At 43.7% G+C, this 23593-nt stretch overlaps 1 protein-coding gene across 2 annotated transcripts in view; it reads right to left on the bottom strand.

The window, feature by feature from the left end:
- Nucleotides 1-23306, bottom strand: part of LOC129837622 (disintegrin and metalloproteinase domain-containing protein 22-like) — a 143289-nt gene extending 119983 nt beyond the window's left edge. The window contains exons 1-3 of one of the 2 annotated variants that reach the window (XM_055903930.1): nucleotides 22665-23306; nucleotides 22180-22340; nucleotides 18383-18459 (exon numbers count right to left, since the gene is read on the bottom strand). In XM_055903930.1, the coding sequence (XP_055759905.1) occupies nucleotides 18383-18459; nucleotides 22180-22340; nucleotides 22665-22755 (329 nt within the window). In that variant the 5' untranslated portion in view covers nucleotides 22756-23306. The remainder of the gene's footprint in view (nucleotides 1-18382; nucleotides 18460-22179; nucleotides 22341-22664) is intronic. The other variant, XM_055903931.1, reaches the window with a different exon arrangement.
- Between the last annotated feature and the right edge of the window lie 287 nt (nucleotides 23307-23593).

Here is a 23593-nt window from a genome sequence, read left to right as displayed (position 1 = left end):
CTATCTACTGTCTCTGTTCAATAGTCTATCTACTGTCCCTGTTCAATAGTCTATCTACTGTCCCTGTTCTCTGTTCAATAGTCTATCTACTGTCCCTGTTCTCTGTTCAATAGTCTATCTACTGCCCCTGTTCTCTGTTCAATAGTCTATCTCCTGTCCCTGTTCTCTGTTCAGTAGTCTATCTACTGTCCCTGTTCAATAGTCTATCTACTGTCCCTGTTCAATAGTCTATCTACTGTCCCTGTTCAATAGTCTATCTACTGTCCCTGTTCAATAGTCTATCTACTGTCCCTGTTCAATAGTCTATCTACTGTCCCCGTTCAATAGTACACTGCTCAAAAAAATAAAGGGAACACTTAAACAACACAATGTAACTCCAAGTCAATCACACTTCTGTGAAATCAAACTGTCCACTTAGGAAGCAACACTGATTGACAATAAATTTCACATGCTGTTTCAATAAATTTCACATGCAATAAATTTCACATGCAGACAAAAGGTGGAAATTATAGGCAATTAGCAAGACACCCCTAATAAAGGAGTGGTTCTGCAGGTGGTGACCACAGACCACTTCTCAGTTCCTATGCCTCCTGGCTGATGTTTTGGTCACTTTTGAATGCTGGCGGTGCTTTCACTCTAGTGGTAGCATGAGACGGAGTCTACAACCCACACAAGTGGCTCAGGTTGTGCAGCTCATCCAGGATGGCACATCAATGCGAGCTGTGGCAAGAAGGTTTGCTATGTCTGTCAGCGTAGTGTCCAGAGCATGGAGGCGCTACCAGCAGACAGGCCAGTACATCAGGAGACGTGGAGGAGGCCGTAGGAGGGCAACAACCCAGCAGCAGGACCGCTACCTCCGCCTTTGTGCAAGGTGGAGCAGGTGGAACACTGCCAGAGCCCTGCAAAATGACCTCCAGCAGTCCACAAATGTGCATGTGTCTGCTCAAACGGTCAGAAACAGACTCCATGAGGGTGGTATGAGGGCCCGACGTCCACAGGTGGGGGTTGTGCTTACAGCCCAACACCGTGCAGGACGTTTGGCATTTGCCAGAGAACACCAAGATTGGCAAATTCGCCACTGGCGCCCTGTGCTCTTCACAGATGAAAGCAGGTTCACACTGAGCACGTGACAGACGTGACAGAGTCTGGAGACGCCGTGGAGAACGTTCTGCTGCCTGCAACATCCTCCAGCATGACCGATTTGGCGGTGGGTCAGTCATGGTGTGGGGTGGCATTTCTTTGGGGGCCGCACAGCCCTCCATGTGCTCGCCAGAGGTAGCCTGACTGCCATTAGGTACCGAGATGAGATCCTCAGACCCCTTGTGAGACCATATGCTGGTGCGGTTGGCCCTGGGTTCCTCCTAATGCAAGACAATGCTAGACCTCATGTGGCTGGAGTGTGTCAGCAGTTCCTGCAAGAGGAAGGCATTGATGCTATGGACTGGCCCGCCCGTTCCCCAGACCTGAATCCAATTGAACACATCTGGGACATCGTGTCTCGCTCCATCCACCAACGCCACGTTGCACCACAGACTGTCCAGGAGTTGGCGGATGCTTTAGTCCAGGTCTGGGAGGAGATCCCTCAGGAGACCATCCGCCACCTCATCAGGAGCATGCCCAGGCGTTGTAGGGAGGTCATACAGGCACATGGAGGCCACACACTCTACTGAGCCTCATTTTGACTTGTTTTAAGGACATTACATCAAAGTTGGATCAGCCTGTAGTGTGGTTTTCCACTTTAATTTTGAGTGTGACTCCAAATCCAGACCTCCATGGGTTGATAAATTTGATTTCCATTGATAATTTTTGTGTGATTTTGTTGTCAGCACATTCAACTATGTAAAGAAAAAAGTATTTAATAAGAATATTTCATTCATTCAGATCTAGGATGTGTTATTTTAGTGTTCCCTTTATTTTTTTGAGCAGTGTATATCTACTGTCCCTGTTCAATAGTCTATCTACTGTCCCTGTTCAATAGTATATCTACTGTCCCTGTTCTCTGCTCAATAGTCTATCTGCTGTCCCTGTTCAATAGAATATCTACTGTCCCTGCTCAATAGTCTATCTACTGTCCCTGTTCAATAATCTATCTGCTGTCCCTGTTCTCTGTTTAATAGTATTTCTACTGTCCCTGTTCAATAGTATTTCTACTGTCCCTGTTCTCTGTTCAATAGTCTATCTGCTGTCCCTGTTCAATAGTCTATCTACTGTCCCTGCTCAATAGTATATCTACTGTCCCTGTTCAATAATCTATCTGCTGTCCCTGTTCTCTGTTCAATAGTATTTATTCTGTCCCTGTTCTCTGTACAATAGTCTATCTACTGTCCCTGTTCTCTGTTCAACAGTCTATCTACTGTCCCTGTTCTCACAGAGATGCTGTATTAACTCTCGCTTTGTCCTCCATAATCCTACACACTGAGTATGGCTGCTATACAGAGGAGAGAGAGAGAGAGAGACAGAGGAGTGTGTAACCTTTATTTAACTAGGCAAGTCAGTTAAAAACAAATTCTTATTTACAATGACGTCTAGCAATTCATACACTCTGCACTCCCCTGCTGTAAGCTTAGCGTTGGACCAAACATTCTATTCCCACCACTCAAACCAAGGAACTCTATACTCTACCTGACTTCATTGATACTGTGACTACAGCCCAGTTAGACTAGCTCACAGAGAAATCTTTTGTTCAGGGGCAGAATGACAAAATCTTACCTGGTCAGCTAAGGGATTCGATCCAGCAACCTTTTGGTTACTGGTCCAATGCTTTAACTACTAGGCTCTGTGTGTGTGTGTGTGTGTGTGTGTGTGTTCGTGTGTGTTCGTGTGTGTGTGTGTGTGTGTGTGTGTGTGTGTGTGTGTGTGTGTGTGTGAGTGAGAGAGAGAGAGAGAGAGACAAAGAACTCATCCATGACTCCCCCTTCCAAAAAAGAGGGGCACGTGTCTAGTACTCTCCAACCCCCCCCCCCCCCCCCCCAATCCCTTCCAAGAAAACGAACACACCCACTAACATTTATTCTACACAGTCAGCCCACCCCCATTCCCAAAATATTCACTCTACCCCTTACTCCCAAAATATTCACTCTACCCCCCACTCCCAAAATATTCACTCTACCGCCCACTCCCAAAATATTCACTCTACCCCTTACTCCCAAAATATTCACTCTACCCCTTACTTCCAAAATATTCACTCTACCCCTTTACTCCCCAAACACACACCCTCAGTCTATCCTCAACTAACATACCCTTCAGCTTCACGCGGCACACCCCACTCCACACCCTCAGTCTATCCTCAACTAACATACCCTTCAGCTTCACGCCGGCACACCCCACTCCACACCCTCAGTCTATCCTCAACTAACATACCCTTCAGCTTCACGCCGGCACACCCCACTCCACACCCTCAGTCTATCCTCAACTAACATACCCTTCAGCTTCACGCCGGCACACCCCACTCCACACCCTCAGTCAAACCTCAACTAACATACCCTTCAGCTTTACGCCGGCACACCCCACTCCACACCCTCACCCACTCTGCTCACGGCTGTAATGTTGAGCCAGTTAAAGCGTCTGTCTGATCAGACAACACAGACAGATCAGAGAGAGGAGGGAGAGAAGGAAAGAGGGGGGAGCAGGGGGAGGGAAGGATGAAGAGAGGAAGAGAGATAGACTTTCGTCCCCCATCCCTCCATCTCTCCTGCACATATACACCCGCCACACCCTCCCACCACCACCAACACTCAAGGGTGCATGAAGGACAACCAGATCTCTCTGGCCTTCCCACTCTCACTTTCTCGCTCTCTTTTTTGACTGCCTCTCAACTCTGTGTATTTCTCATTAAGTCCACTGTAAATCAGATCACTACTCTTCGTAATAAATTACAGGCCTAGGAAGAGACTAGAGAGGAGTGTTTCTGCAGGTGGGGGACGGGGGAACCATCACAACATGGATACACTACAACATGGATACCACTACAACATGGATACCACTACAACATGGATACCACTACAACATGGATACCACTACACCATGGATACACTACAACATGGATACCACTACAACATGGATACACTACAACATGGATACCACTACAACATGGATACCACTACAACATGGATACCACTACAACATGGATACACTACAACATGGATACCACTACAACATGGATACCACTACAACATGGATACCACTACAACATGGATACACTACAACATGGATACACTACAACATGGATACACTACAACATGGATACCACTACAACATGGATACACTACAACATGGATACCACTACAACATGGATACACTACAACATGGATACACTACAACATGGATACACTACAACATGGATACGACTACAACATGGATACCACTACAACATGGATACGACTACAACATGGATACGACTACAACATGGATACGACTACAACATGGATACCACTACAACATGGATACCACTACAACATGGATACCACTACAACATGGATACCACTACAACATGGATACACTACAACATGGATACCACTACAACATGGATACCACTCCAACATGGATACCACTACAACATAGATACCACTACAACATGGATACCACTACAACATGGATACCACTACAACATGGATACACTACAACATGGATACACTACAACATGGATACACTACAACATGGATACCACTACAACATGGATACACTACAACATGGATACACTACAACATGGATACACTACAACATGGATACACTACAACATGGATACACTACAACATGGATACCACTACAACATGGATACCACTACAACATGGATACCACTACAGCATGGATACCACTACAACATGGATACACTACAACATGGATACACTACAACATGGATACCACTACAACATGGATACCACTACAACATGGATACACTACAACATGGATACACTACAACATGGATACACTACAACATGGATACCACTACAACATGGATACACTACAACATGGATACACTACAACATGGATACCACTACAACATGGATACCACTACAACATGGATACCACTACAACATGGATACCACTACAACATGGATACACTACAACATGGATACACTACAACATGAGTACAATACAACATGGATACCACTACAACATGGATACCACTACAGCATGGATACACTACAACATGGATATCACTTCAACATGGATACCACTACAACATGGATACACTACAACATGGATACACTACAACATGGATACCACTACAACATGGATACCACTACAACATGGATACCACTACAACATGGATACCACTACAACATGGATACACTACAACATAGATATCACTACAACATGGATACACTACAACATGGATACACTACAACATGGATACACTACAACATGGATACCACTACAACATGGATACACTACAACATGGATACACTACAACATGGATACCACTACAACATGGATACACTACAACATGGATACACTACAACATGGATACACTACACCATGGATACACTACAACATGGATACCACTACAACATGGATACACTACACCATGGATACACTACAACATGGATACCACTACAACATGGATACCACTACAACATGGATACCACTACAACATGGACACACTACAACATGGATACACTACAACATGGATACACTACAACATGGATACCACTACAACATGGATACCACTACAACATAGATACCACTACAACATGGACACACTACAACATGGATACCACTACAACATGGATACACTACAACATGGATACACTACAACATGGATACCACTACAACATGGACACACTACAACATGGATACACTACAACATGGATACACTACAACATGGATACCACTACAACATGGATACCACTACAACATGGATACCACTACAACATGGATACCACTACAACATGGATACACTACAACATGGATACACTACAACATGGATACACTACAACATGGATACACTACAACATGGATACCACTACAACATGGATACCACTACAACATAGATACCACTACAACATGGATACCACTACAACATGGATACCACTACAACATGGATACACTACAACATGGATACCACTACAACATGGATACCACTACAACATAGATACCACTACAACATGGATACACTACAACATGGATACCACTACAACATGGATACCACTACAACATGGATACCACTACAACATGGATACCACTACAACATGGATACCACTACAACATGGATACCACTACAACATGGATACACTACAACATGGATACCACTACAACATGGATACACTACAACATGGATACCACTACAACATGGATACACTACAACATGGATACCACTACAACATGGATACCACTACAACATGGATACACTACAACATAGATACACTACAACATGGATACACTACAACATGGATACCACTACAACATGGATACCACTACAACATGGATACCACTACAACATGGATACCACTACAACATGGATACCACTACAGCATGGATACACTACAACATGGATACACTACAACATGGATACCACTACAACATGGATACACTACAGCATGGATAACATTATAGCATGGACACCACAACAGCATCAGCACATATCACGGTCTGACACCTAAAAACACTTTAAATCACTGGCCCAAAGTCAAACACACACTTTCACAATGTCAGGTGATCAAGATGAACATGTATAGGGCAGTCTATCCTTTGTGTAATAATGATATTCTGATAGAACCACTTATCAATGTGTGAGAGAAGAGGAGAGAGAGAGACAAGGAAAGAAAGAGCGAGAGAGAGAGAAAAGGAAAGCGAGAGAGAGAGAGACGAGGAGAGGGGGGAGAGAAAGAGAGAGAGATGAGGCGAGATTGAAAGCGAGAGAGGGATTGCACAGTGTTCCATCACAGCAGCAAGATTTGTGACCTGTTGCCACAAGAAAAATGCAACCAGTGAAGAACAAACACCATTGTAAATACAACCCATATTTATGTTGATTTATTTTTCCTTTTGTACATCATTGCAACACTGTATATAGACATAATATGACATTTGAAATGTTTTTATTATTTTGGAACTTTTTTCAGTGTAATGTTTAGGGTTAATTTAACTTTTGTTTATTATCTTTTTCACTTGCTTGGCAATGTAAATATATGTTTCCCGTGCCAATAAAAACCCCTTAAATTGAATTTAATTGAGAGAGAAGTAGTGATGCTGGGGTAGAGGATATAGGAATATAGCTTTAAAGGACATTGCTGAGGTGACATTATCACAATAAAAAGGTATGATGAGGAAATGAAGGGAGATAGTGGATAGAAGAGATACTCAGATTCCACCCCCCTGGGCCTTATGTAAAATCTCCTTTAGATTTAAACACGTTTCTAATTGAATATGACCTGCAGAGGTGTGCGGTGCTCAATCTCTGAGATTAGAAAATATACACAGGACTCCAAAACCAGTTGGATGGAATCACGAAAGCATCATCACTTTCCATAATAGCCACTGTTTACTGTAAACCAGCTTAATCTGGAAGGAGTATTTTAGCATCTTCAATATGGTTCCCTCCGTCTCTCTGGTTTGGTTGTCAGGAGGTTTGTGTTGGGCAGTCTATGTTAAATCAGTTACAGAGTGTTAGTAGCAAATCCGTGTGGAACCCAGATCCTCTGACCTTCAATTACCTTCCCAGCTGTTTGGGGAATCCCTCTCTCATCCCATTCCTCTCTCTTCCACTCATCCCCTTTCCTCCCGATGCCTCCCTCTCTTCACTTCAAACCCTCCATTTCTATTCACTTGTCTCTCACTAAGACACCAGTTGATTTGCCCCTGTTCCACCTGAGCCCCAAACCATAGACAACACAAATACCCAGCAGCAGGCCTTCCACTATTCACATCTGATGTATTAGTAAACCTATACATACTCCATTCAAACTGAGAACAACTAATTTACACCCCCCCCCCCCATCTCTCTCTTAGGCACACACGCACGCACGCACGCACACCCTCCATTTGCCCTTCAGGTATTACAGGAAATGTCAATCTAAGCTGAATCCATGCATCACTCCGTCCAATCATAAACCAACTTATTTACCAAGTATTAAACCAAAGTAGTTTACCAAGTAGCTTCTAACATCACACGGATACATAAAGTTAAAACAAGGCTTCATCGACACTAACCTCCTACTCCTCATTCTGTAATACTATACACTCCTACCTTTGGTGGAACGCATTATGCATTTTCCATCAAATAGTAATTGACTCTGTTATTAGCATAAACAGTCTCTGTCTGCGGCTCTGTTGGCTGAAATGGCCACGCGGTGGAAAGAGAGTGTGGTGGGACCCACATGAAAAAACACTATAATATACTATGGTTTCAATACTATAAATCAAATCAAATTTTATTTGTCTCAAACATGGTTAGCAGATGTTAACGCGAGTGTAGCGAAATGCTTGTGCTTCTAGTTCCGACAGTGCAGTAATATCTAACAAGTAATCTAACAATTCCCCAACAACTACCTAATACACACACATCTAAAAGGGGTGAATGAGAATATGTACATGTAAATATATGGATGAGTAACGACCAAGCGGCATAGGCAAGGTGCAATAGATGGTATAAAATACAGTATACATGCAGATATATATAGTATACTATTGTATGATTACTATAGTATACTATGGTTTAAATACTATAGTCTACTACGGTATAAATATTATAGTCTACTATGGTATAAATACTATAGTATTCACTGTAATGTTTTTGCTGACTTTACTGTAGCATTTACAGTAGCATACTGTAGTATAAATACTGTAGTAAAAGAAAACTGTATATACTATAGTAATTAATGTAGTGTTTTTGTGGATTGTAGTATACTGTAGTATTTATTGTAATGTTTTTGTTTTATTGTCTTTGACATAGAATTGGAGGCTTTCTCCTCGAGGACACCTACTGGAGAAATACTAAAAGAACACACTTTACATAACCTGTAGGTGTCATGTTCCTGACCTTATTTCCTTTGTTTTGTCTTTGTTTAGTTGGTCAGGACGTGAGCTGGGTGGGCATTCTATGTTATGTGTTTCTATGTTGGGTTCATTTTCAATTAGCCTGATATGGTTCTCAATCAGGGGCAGGTGTTTTACATTTTACATTTACATTTTAGTCATTTAGCAGACACTCTTATCCAGAGCGACTTACAGTAGAATGCATACATTTTATTACATATTTATTTTTTTTTTATTTTTTTTTACATACTGAGACAAGGATATCCCTACCGGCCAAACCCTCCCTAACCCGGACGACGCTATGCCAATTGTGCGTCGCCCCACGGACCTCCCGGTTGCGGCCGGCTGCGACAGAGCCTGGGCGCGAACCCAGCCCAGCCTGGGCGCGAACCCAGAGACTCTGGTGGCGCAGCTAGCACTGCGATGCAGTGCCCTAGACCACTGCGCCACCCGGGAGTAGTGGTCTAGTAGTCCCAACAACGTTTCCTCTGATTGAGAACCATATTAAGGTAGGCTGTTCTCACTGTTTGTTTGTGGGTGATTGTTCCTGTGTCAGTGTTTGTACCACATGGGACTGTTTTCGTTCGTCTCGTTCATTTCGTTCGTGTGTTCCGTCCTGTTCGTGCGTTCATGTGTTTTGTTCTCAAGTTCAGGTCTGTTCACATCATTTGTTATTTTGTAGTTGTTCAAGTGTTCTTCGTCTTCGTTTAAATAAACAAGATTATGTCTTCTCAATACACTGCATTTTGGTCCGATCCTTGCGAGCGATAAAGTAGTTAGGTAGGTAGGACTGGGGTCTGAATGGAGAGTTCAGAGCTTTTGCTCTTTTCTATAACATGTAGGGAACACGTTATATGGTCTATACATGGCATGTAGGTTTCTCACTTATGGGTGGTACAACTTCATATGGGGGAGGGGAATGTGCAGGGTATATGCCAATTAAAACTGTAGTATTTACTTTAGTTCAATACTACAGTTTACTATAGAATTCTATAGTAAGTACTGAAGTATTCTATAGTAATCTGTAGTATTTTTTTCATGTGGGGAGAGTCGACACCAAAAATCCTGAAGACGTTAAAAACAAATCAGCCAGCTAGTCTGGCGTAGGCTACTGAATAGCCTTATGTATTTTGTTTAGTAGAGATTGTCAGATGGCTCCATATGCATTGCTTATCAATCACCCAATTCATTAGGACACGTGCACACACTGACATAGCAGCTGTAGCTAATTTTAGTTTTGTCAAATTTGAGTCAGTCGAGAAAGCGTCGACTCCAACGACTCTGAAAGCAGGAGTCGGAGTCGACTCCAATAGAAACAGAATATCCAGTCTCTCTCTGGCCTCTCGTTGTCCTGACAACAGCCCACACAGGAACAGCAAGGAACCAGCTCAGTGCTGGAACCATATCACTCATAACACCAGTTTCATAAACAGACAGGTTATAGCAATTACTGACACCCACTAGCACCTGCCCACCTACTCCTTTCATCTCACACAAAGAGGGGGGAGAGACACACACACACACACACACACACACACAGAACTTATTCTATTCTGTCAACACTGAGATGAAATTCTATGGGGTTGTTCATAGAAACTATACGGTATAACAACATCCCTTTTATACAACAATGAGCTTTGAAGCCTGTGTGAATATTTCATAACATGTCAAAACACTGGTTAGACATGTAGTCTGCAGACCTCCTAACCTCATTCTAAGAGTACATAAAACATGGGGAATATGAAGTGTTACCCCTTTAAGTATTCATGTCATGTTTTAAGACCAAATATAATGCACTACATACAAAAAAGACATAAGATATCTTCTAATCTTTGTATTAGTTCATATAAATTATATTTTTGTATGAGTTGTAATGTAAATCATATCAACTCAAACTTTATTTGTCACCGAATACAACAAGTGTAGACCTTACCGTGAAATGCCTACTTACAAACCCTTAACCAACAGTGCAGTTCAAGAAGAGTTAATAAAATATTTACCAAATAAACTAAAGTAAAAAATAATAAAAGTAACACAATAGCATAAACAATAATGAGGCTACAGTTGAAGTCGGAAGTTTAAATACACCTTAGCCAAATACATTTAAACTCAGTTTTTCACAATTCCTGACATTTAATCCTAGTAAAAATTCCCTGTCTTAGGTCAGTTAGGATCACCACTTTATTTAAGAATGTGACATTTCAGAATAATAGTAGAGAGAATTATTTATTTCAGCTTTTATTTCTTTCATCACATTCCCAGCGGGTCAGAAGTTTACATACTCTCAATTAGTATTTGGTAGCATTGCCTTTAAATTGTTGAACTTGGGTCAAACGTTTTGGGTAGCCTTCCACAAGCTTCCCACAATAAGTTGGGTGCATTTTGACCCATTCCTCCTGACAGAGCTTGTGTAACTGAGTCAGGCCTCCTTGCTTGCACATGCTTTTTCAGTTCTGCCCACAAATTCTTTATGGGGTTGAGTTCAGGGCTTTGTGATGGCCACTTCAATACCTTGACTTTGTTGTCCTTAAGCCATTTTGCCACAACTTTGGAACTATGCTTGGGGTCATTGTCCATTTGGAAGACCTATTTGCGACCAAGCTTTAACTTCCTGACTGATGTCTTGAGATGTTGCCTCAATATAAACACATAAGTTTCCTGCCTCATGATGCCATCTATTTTGTGAAGTGCACCAGTCCCTCCTGCAGCAAAGCACCCCCACAACATGATGCTGCCACCCCCGTGCTTCACGGTTGGGATGGTGTTCTTTGGCTTGCAAGCCTCCCCCTTTTTCCTCCAAACATAACGACGGCCATTATGGCCAAACATTTCCATTTTTGTTTCATCAGACCAGAGGACATTTCTTCAAAAAGTACAATCTTTGTCCCCATGTGCAGTTGCAAACCGTAGTCTGGCTTTTTATGGTGGTTTTGGAGCAGTGGCGTCTTCCTTGCTGAGCGGCCTTACAGGTTATGTCGATATAGGACTCATTTTACTGTGGATATAGATACTTTTGTACCTGTTTCCTCCAGCATCTTTACAATGTCCTTTGCTGTTGTTCTGGGATTGATTTGCACTTTTTGCACCAAAGTACGTTCATCTCTAGGAGACAGAACGCGTCTCCTTCCTGAGCGGTATGACAGCTGCGTGGTCCAATGGGGTTTATACTTGCATACTATTGTTTGTACAGATGAACGTGGTACCTTCAGGTGTTTGGAAATTGCTCCCAAGGATGAACCAGGCTCGTGGAGGTCTATAATTATTTTTCTGATGTCTTGGCTGATTTCTTTTGATTTTCCCATGATGTCAAGCAAAGAGGCACTGAGTTTGTAGGTAGGCCTTGAAATACATCCACAGGTACACCTCCAATTGACTCAAATTATGTCAGCCTATCAGAAGCTTCTAAAGCCATGACATCATTTTTAGGAATTTTCCAAGATGTTTATAGGCACAGTCAACTTAGTGTATGTAAACTTCTGACCCACTGGAATTGTGATACAGTGAATTATAAGTGAAATAATCTGTCTGTAAACAGTTGTTGGGAAAATTACTTGTGTCATGCACAAAGTAGATGTCCTAACCGACTTGCCAAAACTCTAGTTTGTTAACAAGAAATTTGTGGAGTGGTTAAAAAACTATTTTTAATGACTCCAACCTAAATGTATGTAATCTTCCGACTTCAACTGTATATACAGGGGTACTGGTACCGAGGAAATGTGCGGGGGTACAGGTTAGAGGTAATTTGTACATGTAGGTAGGGGTGAAGTGACTATGCATAGATAATAAACAGCAAGTAGTAGCAGTGTAGAAATCAAATGGGGGGGTCAATGTAAATGCACATTATGGGGTCAATGGGCTTTCCTCTGACACCACCTATTATATAGGTATTGGATTGCAGGAAGCTTGCCCCCAGTGATGTACTAGGACGTACGCACTACCCTCTGTAGCGCCTTACGGTCAGATGCCGAGCATACCAGGCAGTGATGCAACAAGTCAGGATGCTCTCGAAGGTGCAGCTGTAGAACTATTTGAGGATTTGGGGAACCATGCTAAATCTTTTTAGTCTCCTGAGGGGGAAAAGGTCTTGGTGTGTTTGGACCATGATAGTTCGTTGGTGATGTGGACTCCAAGGAACTTGAAACTCTCGACCCGCTCCACTACAGCCCCATTGATGTTACAGGGGCCTGTTCGGCCCACCTTTCACTGTAGTCCACGATCAGCTCCTTTATCTTGCTTACATTGAGGGAGAGGTTGTTGTCCTGGCACCACACTGGCAGGTCTCTGACCTCCTCCCTATAGGCTGTCTCATTGTTGTCGGTGATCAGGCCCACCACTGTTGTGTCGTCAGCAAACTTAATGATGGTGTTGGGAGTCGTGTTTGGCCACGCAGTCGTGGGTGAACAGGGAGTACAGGAGGGGACTAAGTACACACCCCTGATGGGCCCCAGTGTTGAGGATCAGCGTGGCAGACGTGTTGTTGCCTACCCTTACCACCTGGGGGCGGCCCGTCAGGAAGTCCAGGATCCAGTTGCAGAGGGAGGTGTTTAGTCTCAGGGTCTTTAGCTTAGTGAAGAGCTTCGTGGGCACTATGGTGTTGAACGCTGAACTGTAGTCAATGAACAGCATTCTCACATAGGTGTTATTTTTGTCCAGGTGGGAAAGGGCAGTGTGGAGTGCGATTGAGACTGCGTCATATGTGGATCTGCTGGGGCGGTTTTTGAATTGGAGTGGGTCTAGGGTATCCGGGAGGATGCTGTTGATGTGAGCCATGACCAGCCTTTCAAAGCATTCATGGCTACCGGCGTGAGTGCTACGGGACGGTAATCATTTATGTATATATTAGTTGTAATGTAAACCATAGGTTTGTATTAGTTGTAATGTAAACCATAGGTTTGTACTAGTTGTAATGTAAACCATAGGTTTGTACTAGTTGTAATGTAAACAATAGGTTTGTACTAGTTGTAATGTAAACAATAGGTCTGTACTAGTTTTAATGTAAACAATAGGTTTGTACTAGTTGTAATGTAAACAATAGGTTTGTACTAGTTGTAATGTAAACAATAGGTTTGTATTAGTTGTAATGTAAACAATAGGTTTGTATTAGTTGTAATGTAAACAATAGGTTTGTACTAGTTGTAATGTAAACAATAGGTTTGTACTAGTTGTAATGTAAACCATAGGTTTGTACTAGTTGTAATGTAAACAATAGGTTTGTACTAGTTGTAATGTAAACAATAGGTTTGTACTAGTTGTAATGTAAACCGTAGGTTTGAATTAGTTGTAATGTAAACCATAGGTTTGTATTAGTTGTAATGTAAACCATAGGTTTGTACTAGTTGTAGTGTAAACAATAGGTTTGTACTAGTTGTAATGTAAACAATAGGTTTGTACTAGTTGTAATGTAAACAATAGGTTTGTACTAGTTGTAATGTAAACCATAGGTTTGTACTAGTTGTAATGTAAACAATAGGTTTGTACTAGTTGTAATGTAAACCATAGGTTTGTACTAGTTGTAATGTAAATAATATGTTCTGTGGGCCCCCAGGCTCTAAACTGGCCCATGGTTTATAAGAGCCACATTGAGGCTTAATTGGTACTGCAGTAAGAGCACCAGACTGAGCCATTCAAACACACGCACACACACACACGTCCCCCTTTAATCTTACAGGGACATCAATTATTCAGCGTGAGCAGGTGGGAGGGGAGGTGAGGGGTGAGGAGGAGGTGTGGTTTATGAGGAAAGGGGAGCATCATTCAAAGAAGCACCCCCACCCCAACCCATCCCATCCCAGCACACCCCATCCCACTCCCAGCCCACTCCCATCCCACTCCCATCCCACTCCCATCCCCACCCCCATCCCAGCCCACTCCCACCCCATCCCAGCCCACTCCCATCCCATTCCCACCCCCGCCCAGCCCAGCCCACTCCCACTCCCACCCTAACCCGGCCCACTCCCATCCCACTCTCATCCCACTCCCACCCCCATCCCATCCCAGCCCACTCCCACTCCCACTCCCACTCCCACTCCCACTCCCACCCCATCCCATCCCAGCCCACTCCCACCCCATTGCAGCCCACTCCCACTCCCTCCCCATCCTAACCCACTCCCACTCCCTCCCCATCCTAACCCACTCCCGAGGCAATGAATGGCAATTTGGAGGCAACCAAAGATGTAAGAGGAAGAGGACAAATAAGCATAAGGGAGTGATGTGTGACCTTTACATGCTAGACAACACAGACACACATCTGCCCTGCAATACTTTGGTATTTTTACTTTTACATTGTTACTGACTACTGCATTGTTGGGTTTAGGGCTTGCAAGAAAGGCATTTCACTGTACTTGTGCATGTAACATTAAAACACTAAAAACACACACACCCTCACAGTTGCAGTTATAGTAGGCAGAAGCTAAAAATACCTGATGCGTTTCTGAAAGGCTCTTCTTCATCATCAAATCTGTGATCTTATTAAAAGATCCCAGTGGAAAGAGAGAGTAGCATCTCAAAATCAACTGAAATAAAAACAAGCAGCCTCTTGTTTGTTATGCTTGCAACTGCTTAAACACATACAAACACACACAGAGGAGAGAGGTCATTGATCAACCTAAGGAAACTAGGTCTCGCTGCATGAAGCCAAGAAACATGCACGCTCAACCTCAATGCCCTCCTCACACACACACAGCTCAAGAAAGTTCTCTCGTCAACAAAGGGAAAGGGGGAAACCTAGTCAGTTGTACAACTGAATGCATTCAACTGAAATGTGTCTTCTGCATTTAACCCAAGCAGGGTGCAGTGTGATTGGTTAAAGAGTGAGGTCAGTGAGCAGCGCTTGGGGAGCGAGGGATGGATGGAGAAGAGCAGCACACACACACACACACACACACACACACACACACACACACAAAGCATATAACAGAACCTCATGAAACACATAGCCACCACAGGAGAGAGAGAGATGGAAAGAGGGAGGGAGAGAAAGAGACAACAGGACAGAGAACCATTCCCTCCATACTACCATTGTACTGATCACTACAACAGGACAGAGAACCATTCTCTCCATACTACTATTGTACTGATCACTACAACAAGACAGAGAACCATTCCCTCCATACTACCATTGTACTGATCACTACAACAGGACAGAGAACCATTCCCTCCATACTACCATTGTACTGATCACTACAACAGGACAGAGAACCATTCTCTCCATACTAGTATTGTACTGATCACTACAACAGGACAGAGAACCATTCTCTCCATACTACTATTGTACTGATCACTACAACAAGACAGAGAACCATTCTCTCCATACTACTATTGTACTGATCACTACAACAGGACAGAGAACCATTCCCTCCATACTACTATTGTACTGATCACTACAACAGAACAGAGAACCATTCCCTCCATACTACCATTGTACTGACCACTAGAACAGGACAGAGAACCATTCCCTCCATACTACCATTGTACTGATCACTACAACAGGACAGAGAACCATTCCCTCCATACTACCATTGTACTGACCACTACAACAGGACAGAGAACCATTCCCTCCATACTACTATTGTACTGATCACTACAACAAGACAGAGAACCATTCCCTCCATACTACCATTGTACTGATCACTACAACAAGACAGAGAACCATTCCCTCCATACTACCATTGTACTGACCACTACAACAGGACAGAGAACCATTCTCTCCATACTACTATTGTACTGATCACTACAACAGGACAGGGGTTCAAATCTATATGCAGGCTTCCCAAACCATACAGACACACAGTTACAGCTGTGAATACAGACTCCAGACTCCAACATAGAATACAGACTCCATATGATAGATGACATCCAGCACCTCAGGTCACCAAACACAACATACGACAGAGACGTGGCTGACCGAGTCACAACAATAGCTCTACATCCCACAGGGACACTGTGTCATGACACATGACGCTTCATGCATCATACAGTAACCCTACGAGTGGCAGCACTGTGCTGTTTGGATATTCCTGTGATGTCATCTCCATTTCTCTCAGTCTACTGTGTGTGAATGGCTCTGGGTGACAGGTGAAATAGATCCTCATACAGAGAGAGATGACTTCAGCTGTAATGACGCGACAGAGTACAGACTCACTCTAATGATGCAGACTCACTTCTACACACAACTGCCTGCTTAGGTGAGCTTGTTTGATTTATTTCACCTTTATTTTGACAGGGAGTCATGCTGAGACCAAGGTCTCTTTTTCAGAAGAACCCTGTGATTACAAAAATGATGCATATCAATACACTACAAAAAGCACAACAGAGATACAAAACACAATCATAGAAAACACACATTCTTCAGTAAAACAGATAGTCAATCAGCAGCCATCTGAATAGCCCTCGAGACACCAAAACATCACATTTAAAGAGTTTGGAAACTATTCCAAGAGTAAGGTGCAAAAATACTTAAAGCGATTTACCAAACTCAGTGGCGATCGAAGGGATATCCCGAGTTAGCCCTCCCTGAGACCGGGTCTGGTAGCTCATACATCTGTAGGTTAACAATGACGCAAGGTACCGTGGAAGTTGTGTAAGGGGGCTTTATAAACTAAAATAGTGCAATGCATCGATCTACGAGACCTCAGAGGGCCAGCCTACTTTCATCAATGCACCGATCTACGAGACCTCAGAGGGCCAGCCTACTTTCATCAATGCACCGATCTACGAGACCTCAGAGGGCCAGCCTACTTTCATCAATGCACCAATCTACGAGACCTCAGAGGGCCAGCCTACTTTCATCAATGCACCGATCTACGAGACCTCAGAGGGCCAGCCTACTTTCATCAATGCATCGATCTACGAGACCTCAGAGGGCCAGACTACTTTCATCAATGCATCGATCTACGAGACCTCAGAGGGCCAGCCTACTTTCATCAATGCACCAATCTACGAGACCTCAGAGGGCCAGCCTACATTCATCAATGCATCGATCTACGAGACCTCAGAGGGCCAGCCTACTTTCATCAATGCACCAATCTACGAGACCTCAAAGAGGGCCAGCCTACTTTCATCAATGCATCGATCTACGAGACCTCAAAGAGGGCCAGACTACTTTCATCAATGCACCAATCTACGAGACCTCAGAGGGCCAGCCTACTTTCTGATACAGAACGCAGTGATGTGTACTGAACCTGTCACCCTGTGTCTTTGTGTCTGTAACACAGACACAGAGAGAGAGAGAGAGAGAGAGAGACAACTTCCCCTCATTAGTGAAAGACCATTGGACAGAAGAGTGTGAGGGCCAGATAGAGAGAGCTTGAGAGAAGGGAAGAGAGGGAGAGAGAGAAGTGGAAAGAGCTGACAGAGAAACAGTGAGAGGGAGTAAAAGTGAAAAAGGGAGGTCAAAGGTTATACTCACTGGTTCAGTTCAACATTCAAGATGAACTGCTCACCAAACGCGTCCACCTGGAAGCTGGCTTGGGCCACGTGGTTCCCCTGTGAATAAAAATAAATCAGAAACGTTGTACAATCATCTCTATTCCATTAAGTGCTGAAAAAGCTTTTACAAAACAACTAACAATATACATACTGTACATGAACTTTAAGGAAAGGAAGACATTCTGAGAGACAGGGGAGCTGTGATGGAAGCTGAACTAGACCCAGACATTCTGAGAGACAGGGGAGCTGTGATGGAAGCTGAACCAGACCTAGACATTCTGAGAGACAGGGGAGCTGTGATGGAAGCTGAACCAGACCCAGACATTCTGAGAGACGGGAGCTGTGATGGAAGCTGAACTAGACCCAGACATTCTGAGAGACAGGGGAGCTGTGATGGAAGCTGAACCAGACCCAGACATTCTGAGAGACGGGAGCTGTGATGGAAGCTGAACTAGACCCAGACATTCTGAGAGACAGGGGAGCTGTGATGGAAGCTGAACTAGACCCAGACATTCTGAGAGACGGGAGCTGTGATGGAAGCTGAACTAGACCCAGACATTCTGAGAGACAGGGGAGCTGTGATGGAAGCTGAACTAGACCCAGACATTCTGAGAGACATCTGTGAAATTAACCATGCAAATCTGTGTAACTCACATCCTCCCACCTCCTCCTGTACTCACATCCTCCCCCCTCCCCCTGTACTCACACACACACACACACACACACACACACACACACCCACCCACCCACCCACCCACCCACCCACCCACCCACGCTCCATGGGGGAAGGTCTAATAGATCCCTAGCTCTGGGCACATATGGCGCGTGGTCTATTACAGGCCCCAGGGGCAACAAGGACTTCCCACTATTGTTCCTGTGTAACTCTGAGGGAGTCCCCAGCTAGTCTAATACATATCTAACCCCTCCCCCAGGCATGGCCCACGGGCCTGAGTCAATACACACCGGACGCTGCATTAAAACCAAGGGAGTGTGTGTGTGAGTATGAAATGCCCCAATCTTCACCCAAGAATGAACTTAGACATTGTGGTCCCCTGTGGCCACAGACACTATTGTTACTATGTGTCTGTGTGTGTGTCTGTGTCTGTGTCTGTGTCTGTGTCTGTGTCTGTGTCTGTGTGTGTGTGTGTGTGTGTGTGTACGCACGCGCATATACCGGTACGCGAGTATGTGATTCCTTTTCAGGGCACAATTTAAAAGCAAATTAAGCAAATTGAATCCACATGAAGTGGTACCAGTAATTGTGTTCTCCTGGACCAGATTTCCCAGTTTGACTGGGCCGAGCCGAGGCACCGAGATCAGCGACTCCTGTTTCATTGATTACCACATCATAGCAGGACCTAACTCCATTGATGGAGCTAGGGGCCTACCAGGGAGTGCTGTTATCCTACTACAACACAGACAGCCACACACACACACACACACACACACACAGACAGCCACACACACACACACACACACACACACACACACACACACACACACACACACACACACACACACACACAACTGATGGCTATGGGCCCATGACTATAAGTGCTTTTCTTCCACAGAAACGCTTAAACAGCACTCAGCTGAGCTCTTCTCAAAGCTCCTCTTTTAAAAATGTGTACAGTAGGTTACGCCTTTAACTGAAAATAGTAGACTCAATGCAAGTCTATAAACAGTTATTTTTGTGTGTCATACGTTTAAGAATGATTTGACAGGTTCCTTTCAGATGTTATGATACCGAGCTAAAAACAGTCGAAATCAGAGCATAATCAGACAATATGACGCTGAGAATGCAGGCTGTGTGACGAAGTGGCTGATTTGAGGTCAGTTTAAAACTCTCTCTGGGGATGACAAGAAACTCAACGACTGATCAGATCAAATGAAGATTCCATCATATCACTTTCTCTTTGTGGGGCAGTATAATTTCACCTGGAGACACCTGATGCAGTTGTGCTGTAAATAGTGGCAAAAAGATGAGGCAGTGTTTCCCCCAAGAACTTTCTTTTAGGCTGCACAATAATCTAATTTTGAAGACAAATGAAGCCAAACCAGTTTATCAGTATCTGGCACACATGTTCCAGTCCCAAGTTAACAGTTCTAATGACGTACGCTCATGTTCCTTATTAGAGCTCAACATATAGAACACCAGTGAGGTCATATAAACAATGTTGAAGCCAATGACAGATGTGTCCAATTAGCTTGGTTATCATGGCTAGCCTGGTTCTCTCTCCCTTGGAGTGAGAGACAAAGGGTTAACACCTCCCCAGCCTGCCACAATCTGCAGCCCTTTACCTGACCCTGTGGGAGCCCCGTGCAGGCTAGCCTTTAGCCTAGCATAGCCTCTGAATCTATAAACCCATAATAGGTTAGCGTCCAGGGGCAGATTGGCCATTTGGCAAATGCCAGATAGTTTTCGTGCAATTTCTCCGTTATTCTAATCTAGAATGAGCCTTTGGCTGATCAGTGGGCAATGGTCGGCCCCCCTACCAAGATGGGCCTGCCTGGTTTTCTGATAGGCTGAGCTGAGGTCATGTTAACTCACATTCAAAGTCAACCGCAGTATGAGCAAAGGGAACTGCTCCGACCTTGTCATTATACTAGTAAACAAACTGAAAGGGTGCATATAAACGGAGAAAGACCACATTCTACATTGTCACCTCACTCAAAACGTCCTATTTTTGGGGCGACTAAAACCATGGTTTGGTCAAACTATAAAGTGCATTATCCTCATGATTCCTGTAATGAAAGTGTCTGCCCTTGTGCCTGTGCTCTCGATGTCCCTCTGCTCAGTCTTTTCAAACAGCTCTTACACTAAAAGGGCACTATCATAATTTTCACAGTATTATTCCAACTGCATGTGTGGAAATATATTTAAACACATACAAATCACATGTGTTGACTGCACTGGGACTAATATCAATTACACGACTAGATTATAGATAAAAGGAGGGAATAGTGGAATAAAATCTGATGATGTTTATAACGTGCACATTTCAGAGGTAGAGAGCCTTATGATTATATCTGAGTATCCAGACTGGGTCTCATATCAAACAGATAATTGAATAGCCAAAGCAACCACACAGACAGTGAACTGTAAAGGATGCCAACCAGATAGAGAGCAGACTCTCTTTAACCATCCAAGAAGCAGTGTGTCTCAGATATAGGACCATGTGGGTTACGGGCGAATCCATTTTAAGGGCACAAACCAATCATTATTCAATAGATTCTGATGATATTGTGTCAGGTCCGCTCACCTTTATAATAATAAGAACTTCTCTTACTATATAACGAAAACAAAATATTTGACATGTATTAAACATATATGGATGTTACAGGCCTATTTGTCTATTCATTCTAATGCATAGGCTTTATCCCCATGTGTTTCATGCATGGGCTCTTTTGCTGATCAGGCCTGAGCCTGTCTTTTGTGTATGTATGTGCATAGAAAACCCCACAATACACCACCAGGCTAGCTTTATTTTGCTCAATGAAAAGACACTGCCTACGCTTTTAAATGTGGCGAAAATTAATAGCCTATATTTCTGTACATAGACCACTAGTCAAAAGAACTAGCTTGATATTGCCGAATTATCTGTGAAATGCGTAAAAAGGAGATGATTCAACAAAAACATAAACAACATGAGAATAGCGGGATGTCTCCAATAGCAACGCGTACCAAAGGCATTTGTCTCTCTGCACATAGCAGAGCTCCATCGCCACCGTCACCATAATAAATAACACCACCACTGTCACCACTGTGTAGGCTACCTGTGTGGGGCTGGAACTGGCTCTAGTCCTGGTGCTGATGACATCGTGGGAGATTTGACTGTGGTTGTGCATGCTGTAGAGCAGACGGAGCGGGACCGTGTCCTCCTTCTCCGCGAACCTGCTCGCATCACGAACAGCCTTCGCCTGCGACAAGGCGTCTCCTGCACAGGGAGGAAACAGTGATGTTTAAGACTGCGATAACCATCCTGGCGCAAAAAACACAGCTACAAGCGCCTATACCAAAACATACATCAATGTGAAATAACACTGCAATGGTTTTGGAAAATCTTTCAGCAAATAGTTTTAATTAATAATAGACCGATTCCCTTTCATACGGTTATATTAAATGCATATTTTAGAGGTTGTTTACGTTGGGGATTCAGGCTCCCTCTCTGGCAGCATAATAACATGGAATGTGATGCTGTTGCTATTCGGATCTATTCCAATAAAATACATCGCAATATTTGTTGTCATAAATACATTACCATTTCGAGGCATATGATTGCTGGAATGAACGATGCACATCAGTCCATAGACGCACAAAAGGGAAATCCACCATCGCCGATACATCGTCATCAGTTCTTCTTCATCGAATGGACAGAAAGAGGAACAAAAAAAAGCGATATCCTAAAGCGGATTTGAGCACCTCTCTCTTCGCTAGAGGAGGTTCGGGGTTGAGAAGCACAGGTGAAAGCGGGCGCTGGTCGTCTGCTTAGCGCAGTCTCTTGTGCTGGTGGCCATCGGGGTGCTCTTGCTGCCCCTGCATTGAGACGCTCACGCTGCTGTTTCTACCGCTAGAACGCCAAGTGCATCTGAGCGCATCTGAGTCTCTATGGAACACAGAGCGGAGAGGGAGGAGAGGTAAGAGGAAGGGAGTAGAGGGGACACATTAAAGCACATCAATATCCAGTAGCTCACTGCAGAAGCGCCTCATGCGTAAACATGCGAGGAGAACAGCGATTGCCGAGATGGGATGTCGGGAACTGTAGTGTGCACGCTCCATCTCCATACAGACCTAGACTACCTTCTGACCGCTTCTGCGCATAATCATAGAAGGGCACAATCACTGAAGGGCACGGTCAAGATAAACAAACTGTAATACTGCTATATTCTGTAATAACAGCCCATCATGCTCTTTCTAGACTATATTCTCAGTTGCTGTATAATTAGCCCAACCCACAGCCAGATGACGCTATTATTCCTTTTACGTCATCTGCGTCCACCTGTAATGTGCACAGCTGTCTACACATTGGTGTCCCCCCTGCCACCGGCTCATACTTAAAACATCCTCCGTTCAGCCTGCAAAGGCATCAGTTTCCTCCTAAAATCGGTTAAACTGCCCTTCGGTCTAACTAGAGTGGCTAATGCTACTTCCTGAAGTTGTGCATTGTGTTTTGCCATGGAAAAACTACTG

Source organism: Salvelinus fontinalis, chromosome 38, assembly GCF_029448725.1.
Source record: "Salvelinus fontinalis isolate EN_2023a chromosome 38, ASM2944872v1, whole genome shotgun sequence".
Classification (NCBI taxonomy): domain Eukaryota; kingdom Metazoa; phylum Chordata; class Actinopteri; order Salmoniformes; family Salmonidae; genus Salvelinus; species Salvelinus fontinalis.
Note: the sequence above shows the minus strand (reverse complement) of the source record. Positions and strands in the feature narration are given on the sequence as shown.